Genomic DNA, 27,197 nt, shown 5'->3' on the forward strand with positions numbered 1-27,197 from the left:
AAAAAAAAATCTGTGACTTATTTGAAGCATAAGAGGAGCTGTGCTAACGCCAGTACCAACTGGAAAGAGGGGGAGGTAATTCTTGGTGTTTAAAGGATATTGAAACCCACTGGTGCTTGGAAAATGGAATAGCTAGGAGCTATTTCTGTGGCAAGGCAGAGCCAGCTAGAGCAGGAATGGCTCATTCCATTGTCTGCTGAATGTGCTGATCCTGACTGCGATAACTCAGGGGAGTATGAAATGCCCTAATGCCCTTGCTGTGTGTGTGTGGCCCTCTCCGGGTGGGAGTGGCACACAAGGCTGCCCTTGTCCTTTACCTCAGGGTTGTTGCAGTTATTAGCAGCTAATTGCCTTTCTTCTTAGGACCTCAGTGTATGTTTTTTACTGTGGTTGCCCTCAGCAGGGGAAGAAAAAAAAATGGTTGGGATTTAGGAATATCCGGGGCAAAACTCTGAGTGAATCCTCTGAGGAGGAGAGTGAGCCCAGGCAGTATGCTGGCCTCTGTCCTGGAGTATCCTGGAGTATTCTGCCTCTGTCAGCCAAGCTTCCTCCCATGCCATGTGTGCGCTGAAAAGGAAATGACAAAGAAAGAAAAGGCCGATGTGTCCAAAACCCACACCAGAAAAATTTGCAACCCAGCAATGGGCAAGTAAATAGATTCCTCATGCCAGAAATGGGAGGGAAAAGAGTAAAGCAGTGCCTGAGGCTGCATGGAGGAACATCAGAACAATGCTGACGGCCACCAGCTGCTAAAGTGGATGGCAGCAGCCTGATGTGTCTCTCCATCCTTTCCTGGAGGGTGTGCACACAGAGCTGCTCTCCAGAGTGTGAAGGGGGAGGGTTTGATTTCAGCACTGACAGCAGCAGCACAATTTCTGCTAGAGGGAGGCTTCTTGAGGGAACCAGGCAGCACACCACACACGTGGTAAGGAATGGGGCTCCCTTGCACTTCCCTTTCCCTTCTGAAGAAGGTAATTGCTGGGGAAATGGACACTCTTATCACTGGTGCCTTGTATGCTTGGATTCTGGGTACCACCCGGGGCTGAGTTCTTGGGCACTAACACAGAACAACTCAGTCACATTATTAAGGTGTGTGTGTGGTTTTCTTGCCTCACCTTTTAACACTGCCTCAAAGACCACTCCAGAAAGGTAATGGGATTTAATGGGTGAGCTTACCTATCCATCTGTCTCACCTGGGGTTCTTGGGTGTTACAGAGCTGCAAAAACACAACTCGGGCAAGGCCAAAAGTGTTATGCTGAACTGGATCTCAGCCAAAGTATCCAAGAGGTTCCGTGTGTGGAGCATAAATTATTTCTTGTTCTGGTTTGGGAGTTACATGCTCTAGAGCATTCTGTGCTTGGTGGGTTTGAGAGAGATGAAGGAGAGGAGAGGGAAGTTCTGTTTGGAGACGGGTATCACACTACGGGGACTGCAGCTCAAAGCTGGAGGACAGGGTGACATCCTTGTCTGGATCTACAGCAGCTTTCCCTTTTCTCCAGGACATAGTGCCTTGTGGAGTGACTGTGGACAGAAGGTGACCTGTGTGCTTCCTCACCCGAGGAGTTTGCTCTGGAGCTGGGATGGCCACTGTAAAAGAAATGTACTATCTGGCTGAGAAATCTGCTGGAGTGTGGAGTGTGGAATGTGGATCAGTTGCCTTCCCCAGCCTGTAGGCAGCCTGGCACGGTAGCTGGGACAGAGCTGGATGACCTCATTGTATTCCGGATGAGGTGCTAAGAGTGCCTTCAGTTTTTGTCGTTTTGCTGCCCGGTGATTAGAAGAACCTCACTTTTAGTTAGCTGTTTCTCTGGCTTAATAACATTTTTGAGCCTTTCTCAAATGTCGGCTGAAGTTTCCAACAGCCCCTTCCATGCTCCAAAATCCTACAGTTCCTGCTAGAAAATGAGTTTTCAAATTAAAAAAAAAAAAAAAAAAAAAAAAAAAAAAAAGTGTATGGAAAAACTGAGAACAGAACTGTTAAATCCTGTACAGCATTAACCATCAGGATTGTTCACTACACTATTGATTTCTCCATTTGATTGATTAAAGCTTTATTCTGAAATGCGAATTACTGACTCAGTCCTAGTCTGCTGGTTTTGTTATGTACAGGGAATACAGTCAGGCTACCCCTGGATATATTGAAATGAGAATCTGAGTTTTGCGCACAAGTTAGTGAGTGAAGTGTTTGCCAGACACGTCACAGTTCATACCAGACTGGCTCAAAATTCTTCTTTGCTGCTTCCACTTCTTTTCAAGACAGATTTGAGCATTTGGGGTTTTTTTTCCCCCTTAGCTGCTCAGGAGGAAGCTGCTTCCAAATGTAAGGTACTTGCAGAATGTGAGGTACTTGCAAAAATCAACATGCTAGTGCAGTTGCTGCTCCATGAAGGAAAAGCAGAGACCAGCAGCTCCTGTGAAGCCCCTTTTGCACAGGCATTTCATACGTGGCTCTGCAGCGAGGTCACTTTGGGCACCTGCACAGCGCTGTGCACATGCCCCAGGCTGGCACAGAGATGCAGGGCTGTGACATGGGCTGTCACGCTGGGGCTGCCATGCATGATGGCTTTCACTGGCTAGACTGCAGTTACACACACATGCACATACAGAAATATAATTGGGATTACAGAGGATCAAAAGCAGACTGGCAGCCAAAAAGATCAGACAGTTGGGGGAAATTGGAGCGCAGCAAAAAGGAGGAATGGCTTCAGGGTGTGCATGAGCTGTGTGGTAATGAGTGCACTGTAGTTATTGCTTTTGTCCTGTATCAAGCTCAAGGCTGTACTCAGTGCAGTCACACTGCTGCTTCCAGCATTGTGTTCCAGAAATGAAATCGAGGAAAAAAGTTACTAGGAGTGATGAGAACTTCAGGGGACTAAAAGGGAGCTGAAAAATGGGTTGTGTGAGGTAGATAGGTTTGAGGAGGGGATTGCAGACTGCCCCAATGAATGAACAAAAAGTGAGATTGAATTTTTTGTAACTGTTACCAGCATCGGGAAGAGAAGGAGTTTGAATTGTAGAAGGAGCAGTGGAGAACAGATTTTAAGAGCGTTCTGCTAGAAATAGCGAGGGTCAGGCAGGGCTTGTTCTTGGCAGGTAAAGCCCACGTTAGACAAATCTCTCTGAGTGCTGTGGGTAGGCATGACCCCCTGCTGGAGCTGTGCTGGGACACGGTGGCGTTTCGCTCTCTCAGTGCTCGCGGATAATCCGCTGCTTTGGCATCTGTTTCGGCTTCGGGATAACTAGTTCTTGGGGTGCTGCCTGGGAGGAGCACTGGGTAGCCCTCGGCAGGCGGCGAGGCGGTCCCTGGGAAGGCGCCGCCGAGGGGAAGGGCTGATCCCAAGCACGGTGCTGCCGCCCGGCCCCGGCCCGATCGCCCGCGCGCCCGCTGCCCGCGACACGTGGGAGCCCGCGCCAGGGGCGCCATGGCCGCGCGCGCCGCCGGCCACTCAGGAGGCGGTATTCAAATCGCTGCCCGGCATCAGCCAATCAGAGGGCAGGGGGCGGGGCCTCGCGCTCCGCGGTTCCCACGGCCCGCTTCATTGAGGGGGGAGCGCGGCGGGCGGCGAGGCGCTGGGAGCCGAGGGGAAGCCGAGGTACTGGGGATACTGGGAGGTACTGGGAGCACCGAGCACGGCCGGCTGCATGCGTGCCAGAGGCCCTGGGGATCGCAGCATTGTCCTGATTATCCTGACAGTCGGCCCCAAGGGTTGTGGGGAGCAACGATTTGCCCATCAGGCGCTGGGGTACCAGGGGCTCCAGCCACGGGTGGCAGTCCATGGGCAGTGGTGGGCAGCGATGTTGGCGAGTTTTGTGCTGCATCCCTGGCAGGGGAGTGATTAGGCTCCTGAAAAGCCTTTTTTGCGAACAAGTCAAGCAAACATGGCCCAGTGTGAGGAAGGATGCTGCAAGGCTGGCACCTAGTGCAATTTGCTGTACCGAAAATGAGTGCACTGGCAAACAAAAATTATAGCTTTGTTTTGGCATTGACGTTTGGCCTTGGTTGTTTTGGGGAGCAGCAATAGCCTTGATCAGTTGCTCTGACTCAAATGTCCATGCTTAGGGCACCGGTGGCATGTTCACATCCCAGATGCTGGTCTGATTTCCTGTCCTTCTGTTGGTGCCTCCTCCAGGCAAATTAGGCAGAACCCTCCCAGCTGAGGTCACATTATTAAATCCGAGGACTCACTCTCAAACCTGCAGGACAGAAGAGGTGATGGTGGGCAGGATGCTTGCAAGAAAACAGAACAGAAATGTGGATCCCAGCTGTTGTGCTAGCAGTGCTTGTCCCCTTCACAGTTTCGCAGTCCACTGTCCTACAGGTCTCAACATTTTAGCAGGATTAACAAGAGTCTCAATTTCCTAAACTGCTTAGAGCCATCCTTTTATGACCAACATAATTAAGTTTCGTTTGTGTGCCTTTTAAGAGAGAAAGAACATTTCCATCAAACAAAAAAGCAGGACATGAGCATCATTCCCTGTTCATAAGGACTCCCAAACTGAGAGGTGTCAGCAGTTGTTTCAGGGTGCAGTACCCCTTCTAAAAGAGGTCTCTGCTAGAGCACATTCTTTTATTACCTGTATTTGCATGCATCACCTTGTACCTGAGTTCCCTTTGATTCCAGGATTGACAGCTGGGAGCAGCAAACTTCAGCCTGGAAATAACATTCCTGCTTCCACAGCTTCTTCTGCTGCTGTTCCTTCCTCCTTTTTCTCCTGGCTGGCCCCTGCCAGTAGCCCATCAGCCAAAGATCCTCGTCCCTGCTGTGCACAATGTCTGCTTCAGTGGATGACGTGCCTTGCATGAACTTTGAAGCCAACATCTTTGCAAAGAGCCTGTGCCAGCACTGTTTCCGAGCCGCAGGGGCTCACCAGCATGCTGTCCAGGTGAGCTCCTCCATCCCACCTGCAGGCTATGGATACTTCCTTAAGGGCCTCTTTTTTCTATACTGGGACTCCACCTGCCTTTTTGGAGATAGAAATCCCTAAGACAAAGGCTTGGCCAGGATTTCTAGATTTCTCAGTGGGGAAAAACTCTATGGGCATTCCTTTCCAGGCATAGGAATACTTAATTTAACTGTGTCAGATCAAAGCTGGGAACCAAGCTGAGCAGTGAAGTGCTGGACACTGGATCTGAGGGGCTTGATAGCCTGTCCCTGGAAGGGAAAGCAGGGGTGTCACAGATGCAAAGCTACAAGGAGGGAATTGGAGACTGGCAGAGCAGGAACCCACCCTGTATTAATCTCTGCTTGCCGCTTGCTGGCATTTGCAGCTTTGCCTCACCTTAAATATGGCCTGGTCGATCCCCTATGGCCTCAGCTGCTGGCTTGGGGCCAGGGCTCACTTCTGTCCCTGAGGCAGCTTCAGCAAGGTGTTCCCAGAGGAGAAGGCAGGAGAGGGGTAAAGCTCATGGGGTTTTGGGCTCCAGACCCCTTGATCCAACACGATCCTTTGGGACAGGACTGGACACACAAGCTGCTTGGCTGTCTCTGACTGGGCAACAGCTGGTTTCATGTTCACAGAGGGTTTCGTGTTGTTTGACGTCCTCCAGGAGCGACTGGCCAGGGATGATGAAATAGTAATGAGCCTCCCTCTCTCTTTCTCACCCTCTCCCCCTCTCCTCCTGGCCTTGGGCCCTCTAAGGTTACCTCAGCCCTTCACCCTCGATCTGCTCAGAGCTGTCAGCTCTGGCTGAATCGTAGTGCAGGCGAGACGCTGGAGGGAAGCGGCGCAGACAGCCGGCTCCCCGGAGCCTCCCCCACTGCTGCTCATAAGCCCCGCAGGTAACGGGGGCCAGGGAGGATGCTGAGACGCCTGCAAGCCCTGACAGAGCGAGGCAGAGGCTGGGACTACAGCCTTTTCTGCAAAAATCTTCCTTCCTCTTGGCTCCACTGCCTCTCCCTGAGCTATCCCGCTGGTGGGGGAGAGCAGCTACGAGCAGCATTGGTGCCAGCATGGGGGGGCAGTTTCCCTGAACCCTCATCCACACGTGCAGTCTCTGGGATGTCTGCAGCATTCAGCATCAAATAGGAGCGTGCTGGGCCTCCCTGGCCTCTTGATGCAGGAGAAAAACCTCAACGGTGGGCTGGGAGAGATATCAAGAGCCCTGGAGGCTGGGCTGCTCTCGGAGGAGGTAGAAGGAGCAGGCATTTCCAAGGGGCAGCCTTCGTCCTGATCCTTGGCACGCTGACAGCACCATTGCACCCCTTCTTCCTCACAGGATCATGGCACGGCGGTCACGGGGCGCGATGCCTGCAGCGACGCGGCCCCGGGAGAGCCCTGGGACTCCCTGCACATCCTAGCCCCGCAGTGCGAGGTATACGTGTGCGTGGGCCCGGCCGAGGGCACGGAGCGGTGAGTACCAGCCGGGAGCCCTGCTGCTCCCACCATGCCTTCGCTGGGGAGGCCCGAGGAGGGGGAGCGGGAAGCCAAGCAGGGGGAAATCAGCTCCCTTTTCCCTGGTGCTCTGCACACTGGTGCCTGGGAAAAAGAACTGAGAAACCCCCATGCCATGCCCTCTAACCATTCCTCTGGGCTGTCCCTGGAGAGGTCAGGGAGCCCCTGAAAGAATCTCCTTCATCCTTCATCCCTCCAGAGCAAGGCTGGTGGTCTCAGGATGGGCTCTGCCAGCCTCTGCCCATCCAGCAGAGAGTGAGTCAGTGTGGCTTGGGCTGCCCGTGCTGTCGCTCGCCCCTGAGCTCTGCGGGCTGTGCTGACCACCAGCTGTCCTCTCTCCCTGCCCCACAGCTGGCACGAGAGCAGGCGATATCCCCCACTCAGCCCCGGAGCTGAGGGTGAGCACAGAGAAACTGGCACCGACCCCAGCGCCTGTGCTGAAGCCAACTCCACGCTCGCCAGGGTGAGATGGGCATCTCTTGTGGTTTGGGTTATTTTGGTCTCCTCAGCTCCCTTGGCCCTTCAATGCCACTTTTGCTGGGCCCATCCAGCAGGTTCCTGGGCACACAGACATGTTGAATTTGCCCCTCTGGCTCTCCTGCCTTGGGCAGATGGAAGAAAGAACTCATCATGTGCAGGGAGGTGGATTTGATGATCCTTACGGGTCCCTTAAAACTTGAGATATTCTATGATTCTAAGGTCCTGAGATACAAGGGGGGATCAACTGAGATTCTTAGTCCCCACAAAGGAGACTCTCCCCCTAAAGAGCTCATGAGATTTGCTCTTGGATACTCCCATGTGGCCTTTTCTGTGTTGTTCCTTGCCGTCGTTGATCTGGAATCATCTTATACTCACACAGCTCCTCTTCCGGTTCCTTTTTACCGGCAGCTTTGAGCTGAGCAGGCTGTAAGTTTTCATACGTACTCTTACCTCCTTGCAGCCCACAGAAGCTACTAGTCCCCATTGCAGAGATCTGCCCTATCCTGTCTCCCAGGAAGGGGAAATGACCCGGTTGTGGGACAACACTTTGGGATCAGGCAAACGGGACATGATGAGCTACTTGGGCCGTAAGGAGGAGGTGCGGTCACGAGCCCCACAGGCAGACAGACCCAGGTGGGCTCAGCCTGTTCCCTCTGGATCCTGGGTGAGAACTGAAGCCCAGGGCTTTAGGAAAGAAATCTGTCCATCGAAAGCAGGTACTCTTGGTTTGCTCCTGTGTGAGATCCTGGTTCTGGTTTGCTTTCCACCCAGGGGTCTCTGAGGTTCCAGGCAGATCTCTCTTTAGATTTAGCATCTCTTAATATAATTCTGATCCCAGGAAGTGTTCTACACATCCATGGGCACTATGTGAGAGTCTCTCTTTGTGCGTGCTGACTGTGAACCGTGGGCATCTCGGGTGCTCTCTATCCGCATGGTTTGGCATGCCCTGGGCTCGAAGTGCTGTGTTCCAGTGCTCCCACCCTGCCTCGAGGGAGTCTGGGTTTTATCTCTGCCCTCCTGGCCCATTTCTAGCTCTCCTCCGAAGACCTGCTTTGCCGTGGACGTGGTGGCATCCCGCGTCGCTCGCGCCTCCCCCAGTAACGGCCTTCTCCCCGTCCCAGAGCGCCGTCCCGCCAGCCAGAAGCCTGAGGAGAGCTGGCCAAAGCACCGAAAAACTGACCCTCCCTGGGCATCCACCGTGCCGCGTGCCGCGGCTGGCTCCCCACCGGCCCGCAGCGACCTGCTGGGTGCCCGCGGGCACCTGTCTGGCGCGCGAGGCCGGGAGTGCCACGGGCAGCCCGGCGGCGGGGCTGCAGAGGCGCGGCACGGGCTGGAGCGGCAGCAGTACACGGTGCTGGCAGACCTGCCCAAGCCCAAGCGCCTCGGGCAGCGGGACGCTGCTGACCGCTACGGCTCCCGGACACTCAGCCCCGGCCGAGTGGAGGTGGAGAGGATATTTGGATGCGAACGCAGGTGAGAAGTAATGGGACCCCACGGTGGTCACAGGCAGGGGATTGCCCTTCCATGCTGTTGGGGGGCCCCCTCTGTGTCGCCGTGCTTCGGGAGGAAGGCAGGACTAGATGGCAGAGCTCAGCTTTCAGCTGTACTTAAGTTTCCCTCAAAGCAAGGGCTGGATCTAGGCTCAGAGCCTCCTCCATTGTGGTACACAGGCAGCTGAGGCTGTTGGAAAGGTGGAGCTAAGCTGCACTGCTAGAAGAGAGCAGCGCACCTTCCTCATCCTCACAGCCACCTGGAAGCTGCAGGATATGCTGCAAAGCAGGGCTCCCCACAGTTAAAGGGCCAGGAAAGAGGTGTTCCCCAATCCCAGCATCAATAGCTCCCCAGGGATTCCACATTCACTGTAGAAGCCACTCAGAAAATGATAGGCGATGCCAAGAAGTACCCAATAGCTGTTTAGGCTTTAGCTGGAGGAGCAAGAGCAGCTCCAGGACTGGTACCACAGGGCAGGAGGGGACATAAAAAGGGACTGGAAAAGTATCCTGGACCAGTGGGTGGGATATAAAGATGGAGGGAAGCCTAAGGAATATTGTGAGGAAGACATGGGTGAGGCAGCATGAGGTGATATGAAAGCTGAGGTGGTGGGTGGGGACAGGGAGAGGCTACAGCACACACAGTGTCTGGGGCAGGTGGAGGTCTGTGGGGTCAGGCTAAGGTGGACCAGGGTTTGCAGGGGCTCTGCTTCCAAGCTGAGCAGGGTAGCAGCTGGACCAACTGTGTGTGCCCACAGGAAATCAGAGACACTGGAGGCCTTCCAGGCTCTGGAGGAGGGCCGTGTGGATCGGCTCGATGGCAAGACGCCGGTGCCACCCAGCAAAGGCCACCTAACTCGGAGGAGGTCCAGCCCCAACCTGCCCAGGGAGGTGAGGCTTGGCTGCACAGCAGGACCTCATCCTAGCTCTGCAAGCTGAGTTACTTTTTCCTGTCACATTTTCCTCTTCTTCTGCTACATGCTTCTCTCTTTCATTCCCCTTCTCCCTCTTCCCTTTAATCCCAGCTCTCCTGTCATAGATTGGGACCCTTGGCTCTTAAAATGCAGCAGCACTTTCACCCTTAGGGTGCAAGAGGCTTCTCTACAGTATGGGCTGGCTCCATGCACAGGCATGCAAGTGCTCTCTGGGGAACCATTTACCAAATCACCTGCCAGCCCTAATCCGATCTTGTTCTGCTCACTGGCACTCTTTTAAGAGGATCCCTGCTCTCTCTCCCCTGTGACCCAGGGTCAGCGACTCTCCTGGCCGTTCGAGCAGCGCAGCAGAGACCCCAAGGAGCCCCGGCGTTCCCCCAGCCCAGCTCGGCTCCCCGAGAAGGCCAGCAGGCCCCGGGGGGACTCCCCACGCCCGGCCAGCCCCGTCTGGCTGCTGGAGAGAGGCAGCCGCAGCCCGCGCTCCGCAAGCCCGGCCCGCAGGACGGAGAGGAGGGCAGGGCAGCCCGGGAACCCTCCCTGCCACACTGAGAAAAGCTGGAGAAGCCGAGGGGAGCCTGCCCGCCCCCCAGGCTCAGAGAGGGGCCGAGGCACCTGGCAAGCAGGGGGTATACGGCAAGCACTGGAGAAGAAGAGCCGGGGGGATTCCCTGCACCCTGCAGGGGCTGGGAAGGGCTCAGACGTCAGGCTGAGCCGGGCAGGGCCACCCCCACGGGCCCTTAGTCCCGGGAGACGCACAGAGAGCACAAGGAGAAGCCAAAAGGAGGTCTCCCCTCCCAGCTTGGTGCAGGGCGCAGAGAGGCAGCGAGTGAAGCCTGGGGAGCCGCTGCACCTCGCAGGGCCCAGGAAGCCATCGGAATGCAGCTGGCAGAGCCTCCGGGAAAAGGTGACCTCCTCGCAGCCCTCAAAAGGCACCAGCAGTGACTGCAAAGGCCGAGGCAAGCCCCTGCGCCCCACAAGTCCAACACGACCCCTGGAGCAGGACTGGAGGGGCCGGGGCGATGCCCACCAAGCGCAGGTGTGGGAGAAGGACTGGAAGCGCCAAGCGATGCCCGTGTGCCATGCAAATGTGATGCGCCAGCTGGAAAGGGACTGGAAAAGCCCTGCTAGATTTCTGGAAGGAGGACTACGGCCAGATGACAGCTGGAAAAGGCCTGAGAGTCCAACACAGGATCTGGAGGAGGACTGGAAGGGTCCCGAGCCTGCACGAGATGCACACAGCCCTGAGAAGCCATTGGAAACTGACTGGGGGAGCAAGAGTCTTCTCATTTACCATGTGAGTAGGGCAGGGGCCAGAAGTGATGGGGACCCTGCAAGGCCTAAAACTGGCAAGCACAGGCTGGGTGGGTCCACTGGGTTGCAATTCTGTGCACCCTGATTCCCACAGATCCTCTGCTTCTCCAGGGAAACTGTACTGCCTGCCTGGCACTGGGAGGAGGGAAGATGCTTTCTTCCCTGCCTCACGCCAGGAGACAGATGCTCGGATATGGGAAACTGAGGTGAGGACTAAACCCCAATGGCTTCAGCTCCTGCTTTCTCCCCTGCAGCCCCAGCTGGGTGGAAGCACCTTCCCACCACAAAGCAGCACTGGCTCCTCAGGAAGCCCGCAGCCACATTTGAATGCCAGTAAGAAGCACAACAAGGTAGGGGCCAGGCCCTGGGAATTGTGAGGAAGGGCAGCTGCCCTCCTCTGGGGGTCACTGAGGGCAGGACTAGGTCTCCAGCACTTGACCTGAGCAGATCCAGCGTGGTGCTGCGTTCCCATGATGTCCTAAATGCCGTGCTCATGAGCACTCCCCTTCTCTTTGTCCTTCACCCATTTCTCAGGTGGGGAAACTGAAGCACAGAGCTTTTTGTAAAGCCGGAGAAGGGCATACAGTAGAACTGGGACTAAAATCTCAGTACAGCTGCTTTCCTTTGCTTTATTGTTGGCCAGTGCTGTGATGGCACCGAGGGTTTTACAGGGATGAAGTGGGCTTTAGTGGTGTGAAAGAAGATACAGTGTATTGTGTTGGCATTCCTGCAAAGTGGCATTGCAGCAGCTACGGGGGGGGGGGGGCCGCAGAAAGTATTCCAGGAGCCCATGTAGCTGGCAGCCACACACAAGTTCCTGCCTCTGTCCCCCTGTGTGCACATCACTCATCTCAGCCAGGTCATCCTCTGCTAGGACCTGCCTTTGTTCTTTATACAAGGACAAACTGCAGCCAGGAAAGAGGCTGTCAAAGGCCTCTGAAACTCGAAACGGGTGACATCCTCTCCCTCACTTCCCTGCATCAGGCCAGAGAGGAGCCCAAAGCCCTGAAATCACCCTGTACAACCGGGCCAGATCACCCCACCTGTGCCAGGTTTCTTCAGCACTGAGCTCTGGCACCTTCCCTTTACCTTGCAGCAAGAAGTATCACCTTGGTGTGATTGCAAAGTAGAGCTTGGCATTTTGTGATGCACAGCCCCTCTCCCCTTTTCCTTTGGGACCCTCTCTAGCAGTTCCCTTTCCTGATGCCAGCTTGCATGACTTTCCAGGGGCACTAGGAGTTTCCCCATGACCTCCTACCACCCCTGCCACGAGCCCAGAGAGGTTCAGTTGGTTGGATAAAACCGAGCAGCCCCAGGATCCAAGGCGAGGACTCCATTGTGTGTGCACTGCTGAAAATCCCTGCCTTCGAAAAATCCCAGCCTGAGAGCAAATCCTGCCTGGATAAGGGCTGGGCTCCCGACAGTCCCGTCCCGGGGCAGCAGCGGCTGAACCCATCCCTCCCAGGGCTTCACCTCTCCCGGGCCAGTGGGGCGGGAAAGGGACACGGCTCGGCCCCAGCATCGCCCCCGTCCCGTCCCGTCCCCAGCGCCCGGGGCCGCCGCCCCTTTCCGTGCGGACCGGCGGCCTCGCCCGCCCCGGCGGCTCCATTGGCTGCGGGCGGTCGGGGCGGCGGCGGCGGCTGCCATTGGCCTGTCCGGGTCCTCCCAGGAAGTTCTTGGGGGAGGAAAGAAAAGTTTTTTGGGGTGGTTTTCTTTTTCCCCCCTCCTTTCCTTTTCCTTTTTTTTTTTTTTCTCTTTGGGGAAAAAAAAAAGAAAGAAGGAAAGCGGCGGGCGGGATCGCGGGCGGGCGGCGGAGCGGGCATGGTGGGGCCGTGGGAGCCGCCCGGGCGCTGAAGCCGCCCCGCCGCCCTGGCTGCGAGCGCCCGGCCCCGCCGCGACCCCGGCCCCGGCCCCGCCGGCCGCGGCGCCCCCGCCATGACGGTGAGTCGGGACTCGGGTTCGGGCTCGGCGGGCCGGGGTCGCGGGGACTCCTCCGGGGCCGGGGGGGCGGGGGACCCCGGCTGTCAGCCGCCGCCTCCGGGGGTCCCTGGAGCCGCAGCTCCCTGGGGCACTCTGACCCCCGACTCGAGGCTGGCGGTTCTTCCTTGGTTCCCTTCGCCATCACCGCCGGGGTCCCCCCGAGCTCCCCGTGGCCGCTCCGGCCCCGGTGGGCACCACCCCACCGCGATAAGCGTGAGCGTGGAGCGGGCTGAGGCCAGGCCAGCCCACCGCACCTTTGACCGCAGTGGGATGCGATATCGGTGTCCCCCCGGGCGTGGGGAGCTCCGGCTCCCCGTGGGAAGCAGATGCGGTTTGGGGCAGGGAGCATCCATCCCACCCCTGGGGCGAGCTCTGCCTGGCACAGCGGCTGCGGCCGCCAGCGGGGTAATGGAGGTGACAGGCTGGGCAGTGCCCGCGGCGCTTCGCACGGCGGCGGTGGGAACGAGAGAGCCCGTCCTCCGCTGGCTCTTCTCACCGCACGTGTAGGTTCGGGAGCTGCATGTGTGCTCCAGGCTGGGAGTGATTTTGCTTTCACCCAGCTGAGCTGGAGCGGTTTTGCTTTGTGTTTTGGCCTGGGGCCCACGCCTTATGAAGTGGGTTCCCTTTTTAGAGGAGAGGAGACATTGTATTTTCCGGGAGGCTTGAGAGCCCCTTGCACCATCTCCCGGAGGTGGGAGCAAGGAGTGCCTCAGAACCTGCATTGCTGAGGAGATTTGGGGAGAAGCAGGAGGCAAGGTGATGACAAAGGCTGGTGATGAAAGGACACACCTGACTATCCTGCTTGGACACTGAGCTTTCTCAGCCTCCCGCAGCCTCTTCCCCTCCACTTCTCCATCCTGGCGCCTCAATACCACCCGGGAGCAATTCCTTTGCTCCCACCCTGTCCCTTTTCCTTCTTTGGTGTTTACATTCTTCGGATACTTACAGCCTGTTATCACCTTCCCTGTAGCCCTTCTTCAACCAGAGCAGGCAGCTGCCGCTCCTTAACCTGCTGTTACAAGCCAGTCTTTCCAGAAATCACTCTTGTCCCCCGCTACCTGAGACCCCCTCCAGTGCCTTTACCTGGCCAGCTGTGGGGCTGAGAGTAAAACTCTGATGGGTATGGATGCAACTAGGCAAAATCACTGCCACCACCTCCCAAGCCATCCCCGGCCCCGAGTGCAGGGCCGTGCGTTTTGCCGGGGGTGCATCCTGCCACATCATTGCATCTCTGGCACCCGGATCTCTCCCAGCAGCTCGGCTTTCCTGGATGTTTCCTCCTCCCACTGCTGGGCCATTTCCTCTGGATGAGGGGTTCTATTTGAGCCCCACACTCTTCTCTGAGCTTTTTATGCTGGGGGAGGAAACTGGATTTGCTTGTGGGGAAGGGAAGAAAAGTGGCTGACCCCGCTGTGACAAGAATAGTTCCAAGACAATTCTATAGAGCTGCAGCTTCGTGTCTAAGGCTGGCAGGGAAAGCAGAAACTGTGCAGTTTGCCTGCTTGGGAAAAGCCCTCCAGGGGAATTTTCTGGCCCCAGCACTGCATTGAGGGCAGCAGTTTTGGCAGGACTTTGTGGCAATTTTTCCAGCAGCATGCATCCTGTTAATATTAATTATTTTGGCACCTAATGCTTTGGGATTGTAAATCCTCAATAAGATGAGACCCAGCTGATCTGTACAACAGCCCCCCTGTCTCCCTGTATTGTTTTTCTACCTCCATGGAGCCTGCCCATCTCTCTCTCTTCTGTTGAGTGCACGTGCGTCCCAGGAGGGGGGTGGTTGTACTTTGATGTTTTGTCTCCTTTCCTTCCCTCTCACCACTCTAAATTCAGAGCTGGAGCTTAAGTCACCGGACTGGAAGGAATAACGGGAAAAAGGGTGGAGCTGCTGCCACAGAGAAAGAATTAATTTTTGGGGTGCTTTCTCAGGGCAGCAGCGGAGCCACCACAAATCTGGGTTGATGGGGGTGCATTAATCCCCCTTGTCTCCTAGGTGCCAGCAATGCCTGTCACCTCAGCAGGAGGTGAGGTTTGGGAGCCCCCCATGTCCTTTCGCTCTGATTTCCCTCCCTTCCCAGGGAGCCCAGGACTGCCGGATGCTTCTGGCCAGGCCTGAAGCTGAAGCAGGCGGTGACCTCCCCTTGGCAGGACTCCTTGCTCCTGCTTGAGCCAATAGCCAGAGCGCCAGGGTGGGCCGGCACACACTCTGCTCCTGCCGCCCCATAACCTTGGGTGTAACCCACGAGCAGCAGCTCAGGGAGATGAAACCAGGGACAGGCTGGGCCTGGCTGGACAGCCAGGGAGCTGGGCTTATGGGGCAGCTGTGGCTGGCCACTGGGCTTGTTCAGGGCATGTGGAGTGGCCATCGGCTGCTGAGCCACCTCCTTCTCTCCAGCTCCATCTCAGCTGGTGGTTGTGACATGTGGGGACTGCTGGTGGCTTCCACAGGACTGGCAAGTCTGGTGCTGGACCTCTGGGAAGTCCAGTTCTGGTACTGTCACTTCTCCAACACTGTCCTTGCCTGCTTTGGCTGTCTGAGAGAGGGCAGGTTGGCAAACTGAGTTCCATGGGAGAAGAGGCGTTCGACTGAATTCTTTGATGGTGCAACTTCCTGGGAGCTGGCAGGGCTGGGAGGAGGGACCAGCTCGAGCCTGTTTGGCTGAGGGCAAAGCTAGGGAGAGAGGTTCCCCTGAGTCAGCTCTCTGGTGCTCCACCTTGGGAAGAAGATAAACTGGTTGGGATGCTGCAGCAGCAACGTGAGGTTAGGCGGAGGCAGAGAGTGCATGGAAACTTTGTGGCACAGGGTAATCTGGGTGAAATTCTCTTCATCCTTATCTTCTGTAGCTGTGGCTGGGCAGAGGGCAGACTCTGTAGTGGGAGGGAGCAGACAGAGCTGGGTAAGAGAAAAACTCTCAGAATCTCAGAAAGGGTTGAACATTGGAGGGAGAGGGGAGAGGATCAGGCACTGACTTCATCTCTACCCTGGGGCACATTGTTTAAAGTCAACGTGTTTTCACAGCTGTTGAATTGCCTCCTGTAGGTTTTTGGTGAGAGCTGAGCTACTATGTTTTCAATAAATGATTGGTGGTGAAGTTACCAGAGGGACGTAGCTCTGGGGCATGGACAGCCAGGGTTGGGACAAGGCGTGTCTGGTTCTTTGTGGCTTTGTCTCCATCTCTGAGGCAAGCCCCATTGGTGGTGGTGGAGCACTCCCTTCTGCCCACTCTCTTTGTCCCTGCCTCCCCCTCTCTGAATAAATACCTCTGAGGCACCTTGTGGAAACCTCTTTGCTGCATATTTTCCTTTACTTTTTTTAAACCTCTTCCCTTATCTCCTGCTTCCTCTTACAGGACTGACTGCTGCTGAGAGCTATGCCCAGTTTTCTTTTGCCATAGGGTTGCATAGCCCCATGAGTTTCCTAAAAGGCTATTCCCATTTTTGTTCTGCCACAGGAGACTCACCTTCCACCCCTGGCATGGAAAGCCCTTTTGTGGGTCACTCCAAGACAGTAATTTTCTGTTTTTTTTCCAGCCGGATCTTCTCAATTTCAAGAAGGGATGGATGTCCATCCTGGACGAGTCCGGAGAGGTAAGCCTGAGACGAGAGTCTTCCTCTTCCCCTATCCCCTGCTGCTGGAGAGCCCTGGTGAGCCAGCTGATTTCCTTCCTCCTTGTTTACTGAGGTCTCTCCTGCTGGGAAAGGCAGTGGGGAACTTTTGGGAGGTGCCTTGCTCGGTGTGTGGACACAGAGGTTCATCGAGCGCCTCTCTCCCAGCTGAGGGTCACGAGGGGGATCTGGGAGGGAGGAGGGGGAAGAGAAGGCCAAGAGGTCATAGTGCAGAGCGTCCCTCCTTGTTCCTACACTTTCCCTGGTAACTGCCTGTCCATTTCCCTCCTGTCTTTTCCCTTCCCTCCCCCTGCCCGACGCCTGCAGTGGAAGAAACACTGGTTTGTGCTGACCGACTCGAGCCTGAGGTATTACCGGGACTCGAACGCAGAGGAGGTAAGTGTGGCCAGCCTTCACCAGCCCTTTCTTCCTTCCTGGCCAGGGGCAGAGGAGCACAGCTCTGGTGTGACCAGGGACAAGCAGCAGCACCATGTCCTCCTGAGGGATGGCTGAGGTGCCAAGCTGCTCTTTGCCAAGGGGTGATGAAGAGGATGAAGGCAGGGTGGCAAAGTCTGGGGGGGCTGTCAATGGTGGGAGGTGGGGAGAAGGGCTGTTCCTGTGGCTGGGTATGTGGGATGCTCTCCATCCGTCCATGCTGCTGGCAGCCCTTGGGTTAGAACACGCCATGCTGTGCTGGGGAACTGAGCTGAGCCTGGCTCCCAGGGAGCTGGGGGGTGAAGGCAGAGGTGGCCTTTCTCAAAGCTGCCTGTGCGCTGATGTCCCAGCGGGTGGCTGTGCTTGCAGGCTGATGACCTTGACGGAGAAATTGACCTGCGCTCCTGCACGGATGTGACGGAGTTCGCGGTGCAGCGCAACTACGGCTTCCAGATCCACGTGAGTGCCGGCACTGCGCGCACGGAGCCACAGCACCCAGGGGCACGGGGGGACGTGTGCTCCTGCCCGTGCCGAGATGCTGAGAGGCAATTCGTACAGATCCTGTGCCAGCTGGGTGGCCCAAGGTTGTTTTATTGGCTCAAGGGGGACAGTGCTCTGGGGCATCAGGGCTGCCTGCCTGCAAAGGAAGGAAGGAGGAGGAGGAGGCTTTGCAGGGCTGGCTGAAGGCTGTACTGGAGGCAGTCCAGGAGCCAAGCTAAATGCCAGGAGTGTGTGAGTGACATGTTGGCCAAGGCAACTTTCCCACAGCTGCAGGGGGGTGGTGAGCACTGCAGATCTCGATGTAACCTGGCTGACCATGCTCTAAGTGACAACCCTTACCCTGGATCCAGCCCCAGCACAGTTCTGTCCTTGGCTATTTGTTGTAGCAGCAGGAGATGGCTGCTGAGGCAGCATGAGAAATTATATCTCTGTGGGTGTGCAGGGATGGGCACTTCATGGTCTGGGTTTCCCTGTGCCCTGCTGCTGTACACCCGTGCTGGCAGCTGAGCATCTATTGTACAAAGTCTCTGGAAGAGCTGGGAGTCTTCAGCCTGGAGAAAGGATCGTGTATGTATCTCTCTATCTAAAAATACCCGATGTGGGTTGGGCAAAAAAAAAAGGAGCCAGACTTTTCTTAGTGGTCCCCAGCGACAGGACAAAAGGCAATGGATACCAGCTTGAACACAGGAGATTCCACCTCGAAATCTAAAGAACTTTTTTATCTGTGAGGAAGGTAAAACAGTGACCACAGAGACTGTGGAGATCTCCTTAGAGATATAAAACCCCAGCTGAATACAGGCTAAGACCAAGCTGCTGTAGCTGACCCTGCTTGCAGGAGTGTTGGACTGCTTGGTCTGCAGCTGGATTGCACCAGTGCATGTTTGGCCCAGTATAGTAGATATTTTTGCCCCTGATGAAAGAGGAAGAATGATGAGGAGTCTATCTTATCAGAAGTCTAATTAATTACTTTATTATACTATATTATTCTATACTATATTACGCTATATTACATTACATCTAAACTGAATCTGCCAAGCACTTAATTGCACTCCACCGCACTGAATCTCATGGCTGTCAGCCGACAGTCCCGACACACACACCTGGATTCAATTGGTCAGTTGACCAAATTGACACTCACGACAGAATCTAATTATCAATTCCTTTCAGGTAAACAATTTTCTACTTTGTATTCTACTTGTGAGCAACACAGGAGTAGTAAATCAGATAAGAATTGTTTTTTCTTTCTCTGAGGTTCAGAGAATGTGAAACCTAGAAATATTCTTGGGAAGAATTGTGCCTTGCTTTTCTCTATAAAGAGAAATGTAACTACAGCCCAGTGTGCCAGCAAGGTTTCTTTTGCCTTTGCTTGGAGATGGTCTCATGAAGGATCCCCCTCAAGCATCCCTCCCACCTCTCCCATCCCTCCACCTGTCCCCAAGAGCCTGAGACAGAGGGTGGCCTTTCTAAGAGCCCAGCACTGCTGTATGCGAGTGGCTGTGGGTCTCAGGGAGCAGGAGGGAGCTGCTGCACATCCACTGGGTGATGAGAGGGCCTCTGTCACCTCCCTGTTGCAGACAAAGGATGCCGTCTTCACCCTGTCAGCAATGACCTCTGGCATCCGGCGCAACTGGATCGAGGCCCTGCGGAAGAATGTGCGGCCAGTCAGTGCTCCAGATGTCACCAAGTAAGAGCTGCCCAGTGCTGCTTGTCCTCTTCTCCCTTGCTGTCCCTCTACCCTGACTGGCAGGGGCAAGGAAGGCCCCTTTGGAAATCTCACTGCTACCAGAGCAGCCCTGCCCTCTGCTCCTTCTGGAAGTGGTTTGGTTACACCAGCCAGTGACAGGGGTTGAGAACCTGATGGCTCCCTTTCTTGTACCTGCTTTTTGCCTCACCACATAAGTTTAGATTGGTTTCTCCGCCAGCCTAGCTGGAACCAGGATGGATCCTTGCTGCCTGGTGGAGAAATCCATTTTCCTGGGAGATGGGATGCTACAGGCCCAGCTCTGCACTCGGGGTGGGGTTTTGTAAGGATGGGCTGAGTGAGGGTCTGAGCCTTGAGCAGTTGGCAGTGCCTCTGCTGGCATCCTTTCCCACATGGGGCCTCTCCATCACCAGTTCCTGCTCTGCTTCCAGGCTCCCTGACGGTGACAAGGAGAACTTCCGTAACTGCGTTCCCCAGAAAGGCTCGCTCCGGACGGAGGAGCAGCAGCGACTGGGCTTGGGCTCCGAGGGGAACTCCAAGGGCAGTCCCTGGAAGGCGGATGGGCAGCGCCATGCCTTTGACTATGTGGAGCTGTCCCCCTTGCCACAGGAGCCTGGAAGTCAGGGGTCCCTGCAGAGGACGAAAGGGAGCTTGAAGATCTCGGAGCGAGCTCCCAGGTATGAGGAGCTGGAGCGGGATCTGGCCATCCGATCGGAGGAGAGGAGGAAGTGGTTTGAGAGCCCCGATGGCAGGGTCCCCAACAGCGATGGCCCGGCAGGAGACCCTGCCCGCAGGGCCGGGGAGCAGGACCTCCCCACCCCCCCGCTTTCGGAGGAACAACGCATCCGTCTGAACGAGGAGATAGAGAAGAAGTGGCTGGAGCTGGAGCACCTGCCCTTGAAGGACTTGCGGCGAGTGCCCTTGACAACACTGCTGAACCAGAGCAAGGAGGGCCAGGGAGACACCAATGAGGCGCTGAAAAAGGAGGTAAGAGCATCCCTCCTCTCTGAAATCTCCGGGGTTCTGGTGGCCCCTAATGTGGTACTTGGCTACAGGAGGCTCTGCAGAAGAGCCTCCTGCAGAGGTGCAGGGAGATGTCAGTTCTTTCTGGCTCCTTGAGTGCATGGAAGCTTTTGGAACCTGGTAATGCAAGGATAGAGGCCCTCTCTCAAGACACCTAGACCACGTTTAAGTCCAGGATAATTTATTTGGTGGCACTACTTGTGTGGAATCTATGCTTCCTGGGAGTACATTCACAGCCTTTCTTCTCTGGCTATTCCCAAGCCTTCAAGCTCTTCACCTGCCAGCCTTTGAAAGGAGCCCTGCTGTGGTGGTATTCTCCAGCATGGATCCACCTCTGAAAGCTGGGATGTCTCCTCCCTTCCTTACTGGCACTCACCAGGCTGGGGCTGGCTTTGCCAGTGCGATCTCTTGGCAGGCTGCTGGGGAAGCAGAGGCCTCCACTGACCGTGTGTTGTCCTCCCCATTCCTAAACCCAGAGTTTGGATGTGGCACATTGGTCAGGCCGTGGCACTTCTCCACCCTTGGCTGAACATCTTTCTCTGTCCTCCCTGGCACAGATCCAGTCACTGCGGGCACAGCTGGAGTCCTGCCGGGCCAGAAACGAGAGCCTTCGGGAGGCAGCAAAATCCCAGGGGGACAGCCAAGTGCCCCGAGGGTACATCTCACAGGTGAGCAGAGTGCCAGACCCGGGGCTTGGGGGGTCACTCCCATACCAAACTGGGAAATTCTGGCCCACAGCTTACTGCCGAGCAGGTATTGCTAATCATTGGGTTGCCATGGTGACCCTAACTGGGCCTATTTGTAATCAATGTTAATTACATAAAGGCTGGTGCATGTTGCCTGGCCTTAAAGGGGCCAGGGTTATAAAGGGGGAGAAGGATAATTTGGGGAGAGGTGCAGGATCTGCGTCCCTCTTTGCATGTGAGCACAGTGCTGTCCTGGGCCGTGGGGGTGAGCCATCCCCCAGCTCAGGAGTGGGTCAGCAGCTTCCTGATGAGCCTCTGGTGGCTGGTGCTCACCACATGTGGTTCTTGCTAACTGGGGCTCCCACGTGTCTCATTAAAAGCAGTCAGTCAGTCAGTCCCTGGGGACAGCCCGAGCCCTGAAGGTCACTTTGACAGCACAGCCCTTTCGTTTGCTGGGGCAGCACGTGGGAGAGCCAGCAAAGCAGAATTTGCTCATGTTTCATCCTCTCACTTCTCTTTGTTTATTTATTTTCCCCTCTCATGGGCTGATGCAAAGCAAGCAGGGTCACATCCCACAGGGATTTCCTGTGTGGAGGCTGCTGTTTGACCATAGAGTGGGATTTTCAGGATGGGCCTTATGTGTTGGAAGATACTGGGGCAGAGGGGATTGGCAGGGCAGGAAATTTGGGCTGGTGAAGTCTGTTCCACAGGGTTGGCTGTACCCAGCAGAGATAAAGAAACCCAGAAGCCTTGTAGCACCCAGCCTAGACAGCCCTTACCAGTCTCTGTGTAATCATGATTTAATATTTACAGCTTACAGGCCTCTTTATGGTCAAAAAAAAAGAGCAAAAGCAGTGGGGAGGAACTTCCTTATCTTCCTAATAACTTGGCTCAAAAAGCCAGCATTTCACATCTGAGGCCAAACTTGGCCTTTCCCCAAAGGATTCACTCTGTCTGCCAAGGGTTGTAGCTGGTCCCTGCATAGATCACCAAATCGATTCCTCACCTTTTCCTCTGTTGTTCTGTGAAGCTTCCAAGCTTCCCTCATCACAGTAGAGAGGAGTAGCCAGGAAGGGTTTGCATTCACTCAACACGTTCCAGTGTCTTTGTATGAGCCTTAGTCCTCAGTGGGGAAGGAATGGGATGGCAAGGAGCTGTTGGGGGATGTGATGATGTCTTAGCTCTCTGCTGATGTCCTTGAGGCCCAGGCTATTAATCATCATGGTATAGTTTGTTGGTGAACAAACCCTTCCTGAGAGGCTCAGGGAGACACTGCCAGAATCTAGAGGGGGAGTGAAGGCATAGTGCCAAGGTGGGAACCCATTTGCTTTGCTCTAACCCGAGTTAATCATAGCACTCAGCATAGAAAGGACCATCCCCTTGGTCTCAGAGCCATCAGAAAGGAGGGAGAGCTGTGTGAGGAGGATCCCTAACCACTAGGCTGTGGGGAGGGCTCTTTGGCAGCTTCCATCATGTCACAGGGTAGTGCAGGGTGTCACTTTTCAGGAGAGGAGGCTCGGTTTTCATTGATTCCAGGGGATGTGCTTAATTTAAAAGGCAGATACTGAGATGCAGTTCCCTCTGTTGATCTCTTCCAGCCAGGCAGTGCAGCCCTGTGTAGGGTTGGGACTGTGCTGTTGGGCATGTTATACCCAGCTCCTGGACCAAGAGGGATGTTGCTGTCTTGCTGCTTTAGTTTTAAGAGCTAGAGGAACATTCTTCCTCTATAAAGCACAAAGGGGTGTTGCAAGATGTGTGTCCCTGTAAAATGGTTGTGTTCATGATTAAAATGCCACCTCACTTTCAGAAGGAAAAGACCCTCCTGGGAAGTAGTCTCACTTCTTTCAGAACGTCCCTGGACTTGCAGCCAGGTGCCTGTTCTTGCCCAAGCCCTTCCTCCTTCTCTCCTCCTCTCTCTCACCTCCTTTCCTCCTCACACCAGGAGGCCTGTGAGCGCAGCCTGGCTGAGATGGAGTCATCCCACCAGCAAGTGATGGAGGAGCTGCAGAGGCACCACCAGCGGGAGCTGGAGCGGCTGCGGCAGGAGAAGGAGCGGCTCCTGGCAGAGGAGGCAGCAGCAACAGCAGCAGGTAGGAGCAGACACCAAGCTGTGCCTCTGCTCAGCTGGGTCCCTCCTGCCTCTCCCCAAATGCCTCATGCCAGAAGCCAGACATCCCAGTCATCTGGAGCCACACTGCTGACTGTACTGGAGTGAGGCTGGCGCTCCTTGGAGCACGAGCTCTGATGCTTCTCGCTCCTGTGGCACTGGTGGAGATGGGGTGGTAAAGAACCTGAAGGAAATGGGGTCATGCCTCTGGATGGGTGGGAGGGGACCAGCACTTTATTGTAGGTGGGCAAGGCGGAAGTAGTAGAGAGCTCCCAGAGTGCCCTGTGTTAGTCCTCTTGGCAGCATGATTATCCTGGAGTGTGGAGATGGTGAGGAATATCCTGAGGGAAGAAGGGAAGAGGAGGAATCTGCAGAGACGGATCCGGGAACCTGCAGTGGAGAGAGCTTAGCCAGTTCTCCGGTGTGTTTTCCATGAGGCTGGCACAGCCTGATCCCCCATTTCTCACTGTCCCCCTCTGCAGCCATTGAGGCACTGAAGAAAGCCCACCGGGAGGAGATGAATAAGGAACTGGGCAGGACACGGAGCTTCCAGCAATGCAGCTCGCTCCCCGAAGCCCTCCAGAAGCAGCACCAGTAAGAAAGCATCTCTCTCGCTCCCCTTGGCTGATGATGCCGCCTTGTGCCGCTGTCACCATGCTCCATCTGCAGCTCTAGTCCTGAGCTTTTCCTCCTGCCACTTCCCCAGCTTCCTCCTCAGGGCTAGTGGGTGCCCAGTAGTGGCTGCAGCTGTAGGGAAGGGAAGTTTGTCCCTTGCTTGGCTCTTTTCCCTATAGCACCTCCCTCATGCCTATAGTTATTTCCCCTCTATTTTCTTTATGGAAAGCTCCTCCATTTCTTCTGCATGGCTTGGAGCTCCAAGAAGCACCACGCTCATGTGCAGGAGTGTGGGAATTGAAGCTCAGGTTCACAGGGAACATTGTCCTGTGAATGACTAATGACTGATGTGGGCAGAGGCTGGCCATGGCAGGGGGGAAGGCAGTGCCAGGGACCAGGAGCTGGCAAGGGGTTTGGGGCAGCAATGAGCTGGTGCCTCTTTGGCAGGTTGGACGTGGAGTCGCTGAAGCGGGAACTGCAGGTGCTTTCTGAGCAGTATTCCCAAAAGTGCCTGGAAATCGGGGAGCTCACGCAGAAGGCAGAAGAGCGGGAGCAGATATTGGAGCGCTGTCAGCGGGAGGGGAAGGACCTCCTCCAGAAAAATCAGGCAAGAGAAGGGCTTTCCTGACAGCAGAGAGAAGCATTGGAGATGTTCCTCCTTCACAGAGCACAGCCCCTCTGTTAAAACTCCCCTATTTGTTCATATTTCTTCCCTTCTGAGATTTTATCATCAGAAAGAAAAGGATTTAGAGTTAGAGGCCATCTTAACTGTGGCGTTAAATATGGCGAGTGTACTCTGCTGGATGTAGATCTGCCAGTGCCTATGGTTATAACGTGGTCTCCAGGCTGAACAAGGGCTGCCATGGGGATGGAATGGTCAGGAAAGCAAGAGCTCTGTGCCACGGCTACTCTGACGTCTTTTGGCTTTGCCTGCAGGAGCTGCAGACGCGCCTCTCAGATGAGATCGGGAAGCTGCGAAGCTTTATTTCATCACGGGGCTCTGGGGACCGAGCCTCGCACAACAACGAGCGCAGCTCCTGCGAGCTGGAGGTGCGGGATCCCCTGGCTGCCCCCTGCCTCCATCCCCGCCTGTCCCGGGGCCCTTCTCTTGACGGCTTTGGCTTGGAGCAAGTGGGAGGGGGTGACGGATGGAGCGGTGCAGGAAGCAGAACGTGGGGCACCCCTCCGCTGCTCTCTCCGGCTGCTTGCGCCGTTTCCTGCCCCAGCCCTTCTGGCCCTTCCTTCCTCTCCCACCGCTGCGCTTGCGCCAGGGCCCGCTGGCCTTTCCGAGGCGGTGGCTCTTGAGTCACCTCTGGTTCCTCTCCCTCCTCTCTGCCCAGGTGCTGCTGCGGGTGAAGGAGAATGAGCTCCAGTATGTCAAGAAGGAGGTGCAGTGCCTCCGGGAGGAGCTGCAGATGATGCAGAAGGTCGGTGTTTTCTGGGAGCAATTGGGAAAGAGCGGGAGAGGGAAGGCAGGGAAGCAGCAGGGCTGTATATCAGCAGGCTCTGGCTGGGTTTGATGGGATGCTCGAGACAAACTCTCCTGTTGCCTGTGCTGCTTGTCCTTGCTGACTGCAGAGCACAGAGCAGCTCCAATAGCACGGACTGGCATAGGCTGACCTTGTACAAGGGAGGAGTCACAGAGCTGCTGGTTTTCCCAGATGTATGCACACATGAGCATGGACAAGACAGGGGGCTGCCTTCTGCAAGTGGGAAACCTGGATGAAGGCTGCCTGGCATTCTGCTTCCCCTAGCTGTCCCCTCTCTGAGTGAATGGGTTTCCTTGGGCACTGTTTCTGGGTGTGCTGCTCCCTCCACTGGCAGCAGCTCTTTCAGAGGAATTTTCAAATGCTCCTGCCACAGGGGAACCTGAAAGAGGCTTTGGACTTCAGTGATGCTCCAGGAGTTTATAACTTACTCACATAAGTTTTTGGCCATATAAGGAGCTGCACCCACCTCTCTCAGTGGTCTGCATTCATGTTGGGGCTATGTTTCCCATGTGGCTGCCCCACATGCACACAAGCCGTGTTAAAGCCCACATTACCTCCTCAACCTGGTGCTATACATCCCTGCTGCTGTGGGACCAGTGTCTCTGCGTTCTTCCCTGGCCTGATGTTTGCAAAGTGGTACCTCCATGCTCCTCTTCTGAATAGTTTTTGCCTGGCCCAAATTGAGATGGGCTTCAAACCCAGAGCTAGCTCTCTCCTCCTCACCTGCTGGCTCTTCTGCTGGGCTCACCTTGCTGCCACCCTCCCTAAAATCAGCCCTGCAACCTGCCTGACCCCTCTCCCTCCCCTGGCAGGACAAGAGATTTGCCTCAGGGAAATACCAAGACGTGTATGCAGAGCTGAATCACATTAAGGTGCGCTCGGAGCGCGAGATCGAGCAGCTGAAGGAGCACCTGCGCCTGGCCATGGCGGCTCTGCAGGAGAAGGAGTCGCTGTGCAACAGCAAGTAACGGTGAGCCTGGGCACGCTGTGGGGGCAGGTGGCTGACACTGGCTGCTGCAGGCACATGGAAGCTGCCAGTTTCTCCTGCTCCACTCAGTTTTGAAACTTTAGGCTTAAACTCATCCTTCTCTGCTTCTTGCATCCTCTTGGCCTGCACTGCTGGCCCTCCTGCTGTCCCTGACGTTCTCCCGAGGGCTCCAGCCCCCTTTTTATGGTGCTCTTGATGCAGCCAGCACCAATCACTCCTCAACCTGGCTGCCTGTGGGAGCCAGGCCAATGCTGGCCTTCGCCCCATGGCCTGGGTGACGGCGTGGGTGGTTACATATTCCCTGTGCAGGCAGTGTTTCTGCTCCCTTCACCTTTGAAGTGGTTTCCCTATGGCAGCACAATAGTTGTAGCTCTGCATCAAAGCAGGCCCGACTAGACCCAGCCCTTCTCCCAGACTCACCTGCAGGCATCTCTGCCACAGATGGGGGGAGCAAGGGGACAGGAATGAGGGCATCCTGTTGTCCGGAGTGCTTCTGCTTCCTGCTTGTACTGGGCTCACCCTGCTCCACCAGCGCTTGCTGATGGGTGCTGAGGTGAGTGGGGGTGCAGCAGGGCACCAGACAGTCGCCTCCCCAGGGAGCTGAAGGGAGGGCATGTCTGCACTCACTGCACTCTTTCCTAACCATGTCTGCTTTTGTCTCTCTCTAGGTCTGCTCTACATTTGTTATCTGTTCTTGTTTTGTATTTGCTCCATTCCTCACTCGTGGGGAGAGGGAGGTTGAATCCCTATCCGTTGCCACCTTGGCGAGGAATCCCACACACCCCCAACCTCCTCACTCCCCTCCCAAAGCTTTTTTGATGAACCCTTTTTGCCGGCATACCTGAGCACGTTGTTTGGACTGGCTCCTTACATGCACCTTCCTCAGGATTTTATATGTGAAAATTATATTTTATAGAGGAATTTTTTTCCCCATGGAAAGGAGGGGAAGAGGAGGAGGAAAACTTTTACTACATCACCGGCATTTTTCTAACCTGAAAAAGAGAGCCTGGTTTTTCCCCCTTTCCTAGCTCCATTTCCCCTGGCCACACACAGCCACCTTTGGCACATATTCCCTCTCTTCCAAATGTCTCCACGGTCCCCGTGGGATGTAGGGCAAGGACCGTGCTCCCCCTCCCCGTGCCACCCCCGAGACCTGCGGAGAAAACACAAAAGCCATAGGGGGAGCCGCTGGGGCTGTCTGCCGTGGGTGTGCTTGCCCGAGGCGGCTGAAAGAGGACACCTTGGCAAGAGTCCACATGACCCGAGCTCACTCTCCGTGGCTGCCCTTTTGGCTCCTGCAAGAACCTTCATTGGCAGGAGCCCAGAGCCGCGGGGCTTCTCCTTTCTGGGGGAGAGGAGCTGTGAGGCTGCTACTGCACCCGCCCGAGCCAACCTCCCCAGGGTGACAGCTGCTGCTGCTCCGCTGTGCCCTTCAACTTTTAACTTAATAAAAT

At 55.6% G+C, this 27,197-nt stretch overlaps 1 protein-coding gene across 1 annotated transcript; it reads left to right on the forward strand.

Annotated features, from left to right (window-relative positions):
- Positions 1–12,375: 12,375 nt before the first annotated feature.
- TRIOBP (TRIO and F-actin binding protein) lies at positions 12,376–27,197 on the forward strand. The gene is made up of 14 exons (XM_058804893.1): positions 12,376–12,551; positions 16,122–16,178; positions 16,524–16,592; positions 17,001–17,090; positions 18,707–18,816; positions 19,266–19,821; positions 20,415–20,525; positions 22,486–22,633; positions 23,133–23,244; positions 23,713–23,872; positions 24,202–24,315; positions 24,606–24,692; positions 25,568–25,725; positions 26,412–27,197. The coding sequence occupies exons 1-13, from the start codon at positions 12,546–12,548 to the stop codon at positions 25,721–25,723; spliced, it is 1,776 nt and encodes a 591-aa protein (XP_058660876.1). The 5' UTR covers positions 12,376–12,545; the 3' UTR covers positions 25,724–25,725; positions 26,412–27,197.

This window comes from Ammospiza caudacuta, chromosome 5 (assembly GCF_027887145.1).
Source record: "Ammospiza caudacuta isolate bAmmCau1 chromosome 5, bAmmCau1.pri, whole genome shotgun sequence".
NCBI classification, from domain to species: domain Eukaryota; kingdom Metazoa; phylum Chordata; class Aves; order Passeriformes; family Passerellidae; genus Ammospiza; species Ammospiza caudacuta.